Source organism: Pygoscelis adeliae, unplaced genomic scaffold (assembly GCF_000699105.1).
Source record: "Pygoscelis adeliae isolate BGI_AS28 unplaced genomic scaffold, ASM69910v1 Scaffold21, whole genome shotgun sequence".
Taxonomy (NCBI): domain Eukaryota; kingdom Metazoa; phylum Chordata; class Aves; order Sphenisciformes; family Spheniscidae; genus Pygoscelis; species Pygoscelis adeliae.
In genome coordinates this window covers 1,343,010-1,352,842 of record NW_008824243.1, presented here as the reverse complement: position 1 = coordinate 1,352,842, position 9,833 = coordinate 1,343,010, and the positions used below count along the sequence as shown (strand labels likewise).

Sequence of the window (9,833 nt, the reverse complement as noted above, 5' to 3'; positions counted from 1 at the left end):
TGGATATTTCTGAAGGATATTTCTGCAGGATCAAAGCTTCATTTGTCCCCTAAGCAAGCATGTCCATCTGTTAGTTTTACTTTGTCATAAAGGATTCTAGTAGGAGAATATGCAAAATAATTGTTGGAATTCAAAATTTAACACCTCCCATGAAAAAAAAGCAAAGAATACACACAATATGTCTGAAGGCAAAAGAGCTCTACAAAAATAAGTTTTGACTGATTCACCAGTAAGGCTAACACTAATGAATCTTCAGCCTTGTCCCTATGTGTAAGAGAGTACTTTGGAATTTCACATCTTCAGAGAACTATTATTTTGTACAATAAATAATTATGGAAATGTACAAAGTAAGGAATGAATATGTCCAGCATTGATAAAACAAATACCATGTTGGCTTAACTAAACATAACAGCAGATACTACCTTTCTTTAGCATTATGTCTTAAAACTAATAACGGCTTGTTCTGCTTAGATCTTTACTTACACAATTGCACAGTTCCCTTTCTTTGGATTATTTCTTTAGGCCACAGACCACTCCCATTCTTCATCTGATGAAAAGATGTCATTCCAGATAGCGAAAGACTCAACTTCATATGGATCCTTGCTGTTGTGAAGGTATTTCAGACTGCCAGAAATACAGCCTCATCTGAATCCTTGCCACTGTCTTCACTAGGCAAGCAGCCACCCCCACTTGGGGACCTACAGCTTAAGTCCTCCACACCAGACTCCTGATCACTGTTAGCTGAGAGGTCAGGATCAGAGCTTTTCAGGTTGTCCTGCGTCAAAATCAGGGCTGAATCTTCTTCATCCCCTTGTGAAGGGCTCCGGGATGGGAATGATTTCAGATCGTGGCTATACTCCTGGGGAGTGTTAGCTAAGCTGTTGTCGGAAGTAGAAAGCCCTAACTGTTTGCTTCGGTCTTGTTGCTTACTCTTGACTTTATCATCATTTAATTGTGATTTCTGAAGATTAGCCAATCTCTGAAATAAAGGAAACAGTATATATTACATGTATATACTACATTTAGGGCCCAGTGATCCTCTTACGTGTCTTTGCCTTTTTAAAAAACAACTAAAGAAATTAAGTTCAGAGCACAACCCAGTTGGCACCCTTTAAAGCTGCCTATTTGCATTTACAGAGTATGAGAAGTGCATGATTTATCACAAACCAATTCCTTCTGAGTTACAGAAAGATATAACATTTCTTTCAGGAGTAGTGCTTGTGCACCAACACAAGTGAAATTTTATCCCTAAAGACAAAAAGTCCACTGTTGTGTCTTAGATGCAAAACATCAATAGTAATTTATGTGAGAACAAAGATGATGGCTGAACACATGCCGGAAAAGGATGTAGCATGTATGGGACGGTGCAGCCTATGGAGTTGGGTTTCATTTACCATCAGTTAAGTCTGGGGCATCGAGATCAGGTGTTTATTACCTCGCCTAAGACCTCCAGCTCTTCTTCCAGCTGCTGAGTTTCTTCCTTCACTGCCATCAGATAATCAGTAACTGACTGTCGAGGATGCAGCCCCTTTTCAAAGCGGTTGTACATACCACTCCAGAACCTGGAATTGATGGGAAGGTCAGCAATTTTCTCGTTTGGTGAGGTGGCCTCAGAAGACTTAAATACACACTTTTTTTTTTTCAGACACGTTGTCCTGAATGATCCATCCATGGATTATTCATCATTAGAGTGCATACACGTAAGTTCATTGAATATTTGGGAAGATTTATGGTTCATTTGCATTGGGTCTGTCCTGAAAATGCAACTCTGTGGACACACGCAGCTTGAACCAATTCTGATACAATAGAAAGAAAGGTGAATGTACCTTTGACTTAGATCACATGCCTGAGGGTGGTTCACTGAACACGAACTTTTGCTGTATTATTTTCTTGTTCTACACTATGGGCCTTAGAGCAATGGTACCTATAAAACAGCCAAGGTTAAAGGCAGTTTTTCATAATCTTAGTTCTCAACCGTTGTTTAACTTCCCATGAAGTCAGCTTTGAAATTCTGTATGCTTGTTTTTGTCTGGGGCTGGGGAGGTGGGGGTAAGGCGCAGCTAGTTAACAGGTTTTTTCCCCCTGTAAAGAAGAGTTAAAAATCAGGAGTAAAAAATAGCGTGGCATCCTGTTCTCTTAAAATTTAAACTGACATTTTAAACTGGTCTATGGAAATTGCATGAAGCATGTATGTTGGCAAGTTCTCTTCCTGTTCCATGGAATTATTTGACAAACTTTTAGTTAAACAGCTGAGCTGATTTTTCATTTTCAGGAGGAAAGGACTCGAACTATAAGTCCGTAGCTTACTCTAGCACTCCTCCTGTCTTCTGTCTTCCTGGCAATACATGGCTGTGGCCAGACTCTGAGTATGTAACTAGTTCACCAGACAGGTTAAGTAACCGAGAGACCTGCCCTCAGCTGCAACTGTCCAGCCAAGTAGCTGACAGATATTTTCGGAGCACGTGCATGCTCCTTGGTGGTTTATTACTCCTACCCCAATAGTATACTATTTAACTCGCATTCCCCCTTAAGTTTATCATCTGATAGCTCATGCTTGGAAATCTTTACGCACCCAAGCCGTTCCATTAAAATCAAGAGGATTACTCATCCGATGGAGGATCTGCAGTATCGGTACTTCTTTTATAAATCCCACTATCCTAAAGAATACCATTAATGACTATTTTTAAATTGTTTTAAATTTTAAAGTGGATGTGACCTGGAATAGTAGACATGAAAGCATTCAATTTCTGTCACTGAGGATATTTATTGACTTTTGAACAGATGCTTTTACTTGCAACTGGAAAACAAACTGATCAGTTTTACTTAAATCACAGTTTTCATGAATTTCTATTCAAGTTCTCCTTAAGTTTGTTAAGATTAACGGCACAATTAATTACTCGAGTCAGAATGTCAATAGTAACATTTCTAAAATTATGATATTTTGTTACATTTTGAAAAAAACTTAAATATCAAGTAAAACTTACTGTGTATACTTCGAGGTATAACAACAACATGGGGAAAGTCTGCTTTTTGTTTTACTAAACACTCGTTTTAGCAATTAAACCGTATGATTTCTTGAAATGTCCCTTTTTATTTTTGACACCAATTGATCCCGATAAACATTACAAAATCTTGGAATGGAAGAAGTTGAAGCAACTTTAAATTTAGAAACCACAGAAAAGAACAGAACTGAAAGAGACGTTTCTCAGTGGAAGAAGTGAGTAACCATGAAATTAGGACACACAACTATCAATGTAGCTTTAACCTTAAGCTTCTTTTCAGACTAATACTCTGTTGTGGAATGGTGCAGAGGTGTTGGCTGACTATCAGCACACAAGGAACAAACACATTGCATCTGAGACTGAATTTACTCTCTATAAGCTACCTTATGGAATGAGAAATACTTAAATACAAAGGCACTCTGTTCTGTTCTAACACATCCTACAATTTTCAGTAGCAAGTGATACTACCTACTTGTACAAGAAGTTGCATGGAGCCATCTGTGGGCGCAGGGTCCCTTGGGTTTGACCATGGTCTGATCTGTACAAAGGATTCAGGTAATTGGCACGATTTTTCCATAAGTGAGCCCACAATGAATATGTTCGCTCTTGGATTCTGAAAAAAAAAAAATGAAATAAAAATATATTAAAGACTCTACTACAATTCAGGTGTAGCTAAAGCTTAGATGTGATATTCTAGTGCTCTGTACTGCTCATTTACAATCAGCTTTATACTTCCTTAACAGAATTAGACTTAAGTTATAAATACAGAAAAACACAGACCCATATTCCTTTGTTGGTCACTAAGGGCAAAATCCAATCCATTCCCCATAAAGCCAGAGCAGCTGGAGAGAGGTGGAGAGATGGGTTCCTTTGCAAGATGGAGAGGATCACTTCCATAAAATTAACTTTCAGACCGATTTCTACACCAAAGGCATCCCCACATTTAAAAGCACTCCTGCACCATTGAGCTGCAATTTCTCGTGCAGTTAGGTCTTGGGATATGATGACCCGTGAAGGTTTTGATTTTAAATGGCCTGTGGCACTTGAGGCTGCTCTGCATTTGAGCAGTGAAAGGGACCAAATGGCAGCAGCGAGTAGTAACTCCCACCTTCCTCTCATTACTACTGCTGACACGATCAGGGCGCATGAGAAAAGCGGTGGGTGTCGTGGTGTACGTGAGGAGCCAGGGCCCCAGGAAGGAGATACGAACATCAGCACTGCCAGGAATGATATTGTGTCTGTTTGGGCCAGAAGGCAGGTAGATTAATTCATAATTGCTTTGGGGCCAGACAGCAGAAGGATACTTTGCTGACAGTCCTAGGGAGGGCCACCAGACAAAAAGGCTGTTCATAAGAAAGTATCCGAGAGATCAGGACTAAAGTGTCCTGACATGAGATCCAAAGACAGGTTAAAACATGGAAGAGCAGTGAATCTTAAACTGAGAACTTAACTAGAGTTAATATCTTCTATTAGAGCTACAGTGACAGCTTGCCTTGTATGTTGTTAATGCTGCAATGAAGGTAGGCCCACGTGGCTGAAGGGCTAATGCTCTTCAGTTTTCACTAATCCCTGTCACGCACACCGTGGATTACACTCCCAGCAGAGCCACATTGCAGAGGATCAACTTTTTTCGGTATTAATCCGTGTTACCAGAAGATGACAGCCAAGAAGTCTACACTGCACCCCGCACCTTATGAAAGAGCATACATGTAGACTGGCAAATGTCTGTGTCCTGGTTTCGGCTGGGATAGAGTTAATTTTCCTCCTAGTAGCTGGTACAGTGCTGTGTTTTGGATTTAGGGTGAGAACAAAGTTGATAACACACTGATGTTTTAGTTGTTGCTAGGTAGTGAGTGTTTATACTAGTCAAGGACTTTTCAGCTTCCCATGCTCTACCGACTGAGAAGGCTGGAGGGGCACAAGAAGCTGGGAGGGGGCACAGCCAGGACAGCTGACCCAAACTGGCCAAAGGGATATTCCATACCATGGGACGTCATGCTCAGTATATATATCGGGGGGAAGCTGGCCGGGGGGGGCCACTGCTCGGGGACTGGCTGGGCATCGGTCAGCGGGTGGTGAGCAATTGCATCGTGCATCACTTGCTTTGTATATTCTTTTATTATTATTATTACTACTACTACTACTATTATTATTTTATTTCAATTATTAAACTGTTTTTATCTCAACCCACGAGTTTTCTCACTTTTGCTCTTGGAGTGAGTGAGTGGCTGTGCGGTGCTCAGTTGCCAGCTGAGGTTAAACCACGACAGTCTGACTCCTCAATACACCACCACCCACAGACCCCACACGTAAATATGCTACTAAAGAAAAGACTTCCATACTTCAGCTCTCGTCTCTCCTTCTGGCTGTTACACAGGAAATTCCCAAACTGGCAAGAATAGATATGATGCTGTATGTGGATGAGGAATCTCTCATTGAATTCAAAGGCACAAGGAAACTGTTCCATTAATTGCCAGACACACTCGATGAACTGGTCCATAACAGGGGATATCTCCTTCGGATCTCCATCTAAATTGCCATATCTGAAACAAGACAAGGTACATTCAGTTAGAACCTGAAATCCTCTAGGAAAACTGAATTAACACTAATGAAAACAAACCCCTCACTTTTAGTGTGCAAGTTACATCATAGGCATTCCTTTCTAAAATCTCAACTACTAGTATATTTTTTTTACTTACAAAAATGATGTAAGATTCATGGAGTAGAATGAAGGCAGAATTTATCAAATACAAACAAAACCCCCCCACCTTTTACGGGTGTCTTACTGCCTTACAGCTACTACTAACAGCTGGCTACTGCATAGCCATGTTTTAATGCTATTAATGTAAAGTTATACCACAGTAACATGTCATCATAAGAATGACTGCAATGACTTAATGACAAAAATGTATCTTAGACAGTCGCTTAATGGCAGACCATTCCCAAAACCAGAAAACTGAGCAGGAGAGGAACAGAATAACCTTGGTAGAGAACAGTTTAAAGCTGCCCTCTTTTGGTGAAATTTTTAGAAAGTGGGAAAAGTTTACATGCTACTGTAACCATCAAGCGAACATCAAACTTTCTGTCTATAAAAGCGTCACTTGGAACTACTGCCAATGAAGAAAAGGAGCCTGAAAATATAAAACAAATAGAAATAAAAAATATTTTATGTCTACATAACAGGAAGAAGCATTTCAATCAATTATTCTGCTTGTCTAGTGTGTGTGTGTGTATATGTGTGCACATATATATATGCGCCAGAGTGGAATTCCATAAACATCTAAAATTGAAACTTCCAATTCTACTATTATGCATCAAAGAAAATATAGCAATATTGTACTGCAAGCCAAAGCTATCAGTGGTGATTACATTTCATATCTTTCACCACTGATAATAATAGACATCTGACAGTATTATATTAAATGTAGTAATTCCTGCTTGAATTTCACAGGTGGTGTGGAGCTGCACAGATTTCCTGAAAGTTCTGTTGTTTTTTGAAACCAGAACAATTTTATATTCAAATCAAGCAATATAATGTAATTAAACTCCAATATAAAAATTGCATTTTTTATTTTTACAGAAACTAAAAGGAAATACAAGAAAGAAAGAAAATGTGGATATTGATCCATGTTTAAATATATAAAGGCTTCAAACATTTTTATTACATTATAGCATTTACATAATGGATGTACAAAATAACTTGTCCAAATAGATGACTTTCCGCTTCGCTTTACCTGACGTTTCTGAACAAATCCTACTGTTTTCGTTAGAACAGAGTGTAATAGGAAGAGTGTATTTTACATAATAATTAATTTTAGGCACGTCTGCGAATTAAGTCCTGGAAGACGTAGACTTTGCTGAACAGGGACTTACGTGGGGAGTCTCGGCACTACTGAAAGATCTGCTGGAGTCCAAAGGGATTTTGCAAGCCACATACATACTACTTTTCTCTCACATGGATCTCTCAATGCTCGTAGCAACTGCAAGACCAGCACTCAGGGTTCCCAGTAGCAGTCTTGGAGTGCGTATATAAGAAAAGACTGATATGAAAACATTTCACTTAGATGTTTCCAGGCAGCTAAATTATATAGTAGGAGAAAAGGGTATGGCGGTTTCCTGAGGGCATTCTGTTGACAGACTTTGTAAGGCAATAAGGAAGTAAAATTGGAATGGCAGCCGATACTGACTACATAAAATTATATATAGAAAAACCTTAGCACCACCTTACCTGTGGTTAAATTTGTGACCAAAGGAAACCCAGTCTTTTTCAACTAACACCTAAAATGAGAATATTGCATTCAGTGTTGTGGAGCAGACCTGACACACGTTGAAGCAGGCAGAAGAGTGGTGTAAACAAGCAGTATTGGAATCCCAGTTAATTCTTAGAATAACCAGAAAAGTGACAAGCAAGAATGATGTAAGCAAGCAGTATTAGAATCCCAGATAATTTTTAGAATAAGCAGAAAAATAATGAGCGATGAGCACTGCTGCCAGCTCAAGAGAAAGTAGCACTCTTCACAGATGCAGATAGGATGCCGCTATTTCAGCACAGCTTCAATTAGCTTGATTCATCAGTTTCTAAAATAGAACCTAAAAATGTCTCAAACACCTTTTTAATGTGTGACCAGTAACTTGATAAGCATTCCTAGATGCTTCACCAGTGCTGATTTGCTTGGGAAAAGGAACAGATTTTCCCCACATAGCTGCTTATTGCAATCTAATGTCTAGGGAGCAGACACTTCTGACACTCAAAACTTCACTGAACCCTGAAAATGAGTACAAATTCTTGCTTGCACGAAAAAGCTCCTTGGGCTGCGAGAAAGTTTCCTGGTCAAGGTTAGGAAAAAAAAGAAATGGGTGCCCAACTCATCCCCACCTTTGATAACATTTCATACAGAAACTGGGAGACTGTAACTTGGACAGATAAAAACCTTCCTTCCTACTCAAAAAAAAAAAAAAAAGGTATGTTTAAGGAAAGTTTATTTTCCACTAAAACCAAAGATATTAATCTTAAATGATGCCATAATACTTTATTTACTCTGTGAAAGAGAACCTGCTTACCATGAATCCCTTCATAGTTCTGTAATATGGTTCCAATAGAAGGCTCGCTACGGAGCAAACCTGGGCTGTCCTATCCCAGCCATCAGAGCAGTGAACAAGCACACTCACACCTTCCTCAGCCACAGCCTAAGGATACAGAAAAAGTCAGAAATTTCGCAAGCAGGGAGAAAGGCAATGGTAAGAAAGGAACAGTGAGACAGCACAATACAGAGAGCATTAATCTGGGATCTGGGAAAGCTTGCTCAGTTTTTATTCTGCCACAGAGTTCTTGAATTACGTTGAGTGTTACTCCTCTCATTTGAAAAGTCTTAATCTCATCCCATCCCATGCAATATGATGGTTGCAGCATCACCTGTTTATGCTCCACTACAAAGGGATGTGGGATCCGTTTCAATTAAAATACATCAATCTGTCAGAGCAGACAACTACCTAAAGCAGATTCAGATGCAGTTAATGCTCTAACTCGCATATCAGCAACAGAACAACCATACTTGCAATACGGGTGTTAGTTTCTCATCTTGATGGTAATGTCAGTAACGGCAATGTCTGCTTCCGATGCCAGCGCTAGCATGGATATTATTACAGCACACTGCATTGCACACTGACGACATACTTCTAAAGGTTTGTGGGGAAGCCTCTGGTAGTGGTAAACTTCCATATCTAATAAGCAAGATTGTATCAGTATCTCTAATGTAAATAACTGGGGAGAGAGGATCCCATTTTATACATAAACACATACAGAAGAGATCAATCTAAGTTCTCCAAAGTCTGGTGTTGCATTATTTTTGGAACTTGAGGGTTTTATTTTAAATTCTAAGGGTTTTGGCCTTTGTCATTTCTAAAGAGAATTGAATTTAGAAAGTAGAGAAATAAAATAGGTTAGGAAAGATACTGCTTAGAAAAACAAATGTTTAAGTTAAGTTTGGGCTTAATAGGGAACGAGGAATAATAATAAACTATCTATGTTTATCTCAAGAGACAAGTAAATTCTACTGAAATAGAACCCCTGTGGGCAGGAGACCAACAACTGAGAACTGGGAACCGTACAAATAAGAACGGGCCAAAATGCATGTCTAAGGAGGCACGAGGCTAGCAAGCATATGGACAAAGGATAAGTTTTTTTGGACAGTATTTTAAGACTAGCCACTGGGGAAAAGTTGGCAAGAGCTAATGTAAATGACCCGATTTCTACAAGCTAATGAAAGCTAGTAGGGCTGGGAGAAAGAATAACATGTGCATTTATCCTGCAGCTGCTGTTCAGGTAAGAAACTATGGTTGCCTGCTGAGTAGGAAGAAGCAAAGCAAGAGAAACAAGCAGTTACTGAGGAGGGAAACCCATTAAGTTTTATCCATATTGTCGTATGTAGCAGGCCATGTGACTAAAACGGCCTATAAGAAACTGTAATAGTAATCTCAAAAATAAGAATTTAAATAGTAAAAGGCAGAGCACAAGGAAGGGGGTAATAAAATTAAAACTACTGTTGGTAGATGACAAATATCTGCATTACTTTGGGTGGGCTTAGGAGAAATAATTTCTTATTGAAGCCAACAACTGTTTTCTGAAACAGTTCTCAAGTATGTAAGAGTAGAAGCTGCCAGAGAGTTTGGCCATGGTAATACACAGGATTTGGCTTAGGAGGTGAATTTAGTTGGTCTCTAAATAACTCAGAGGGGATAATACAGTAGCTAATATTCCTATATTACAACTACCATGCGAAGAAGCAGTCCTCGAACAGAAACCTTCAACAAAGAAAATGTCCAGAAACCAGT

General features: G+C 39.3%; 1 protein-coding gene across 1 annotated transcript in view; it reads right to left on the bottom strand.

Annotated features, from left to right (window-relative positions):
- Positions 1-424: 424 nt before the first annotated feature.
- Positions 425-9,833, bottom strand: part of MTMR7 (myotubularin related protein 7) — a 68,927-nt gene continuing 59,518 nt past the window's right edge. Inside the window, exons 9-14 of the mRNA XM_009335195.1 lie at positions 8,064-8,189; positions 7,231-7,280; positions 5,345-5,545; positions 3,475-3,615; positions 1,436-1,562; positions 425-979 (exon numbers count right to left, since the gene is read on the bottom strand). Of these exons, the coding sequence (XP_009333470.1) occupies positions 620-979; positions 1,436-1,562; positions 3,475-3,615; positions 5,345-5,545; positions 7,231-7,280; positions 8,064-8,189 (1,005 nt within the window). The 3' untranslated portion in view covers positions 425-619. The remainder of the gene's footprint in view (positions 980-1,435; positions 1,563-3,474; positions 3,616-5,344; positions 5,546-7,230; positions 7,281-8,063; positions 8,190-9,833) is intronic.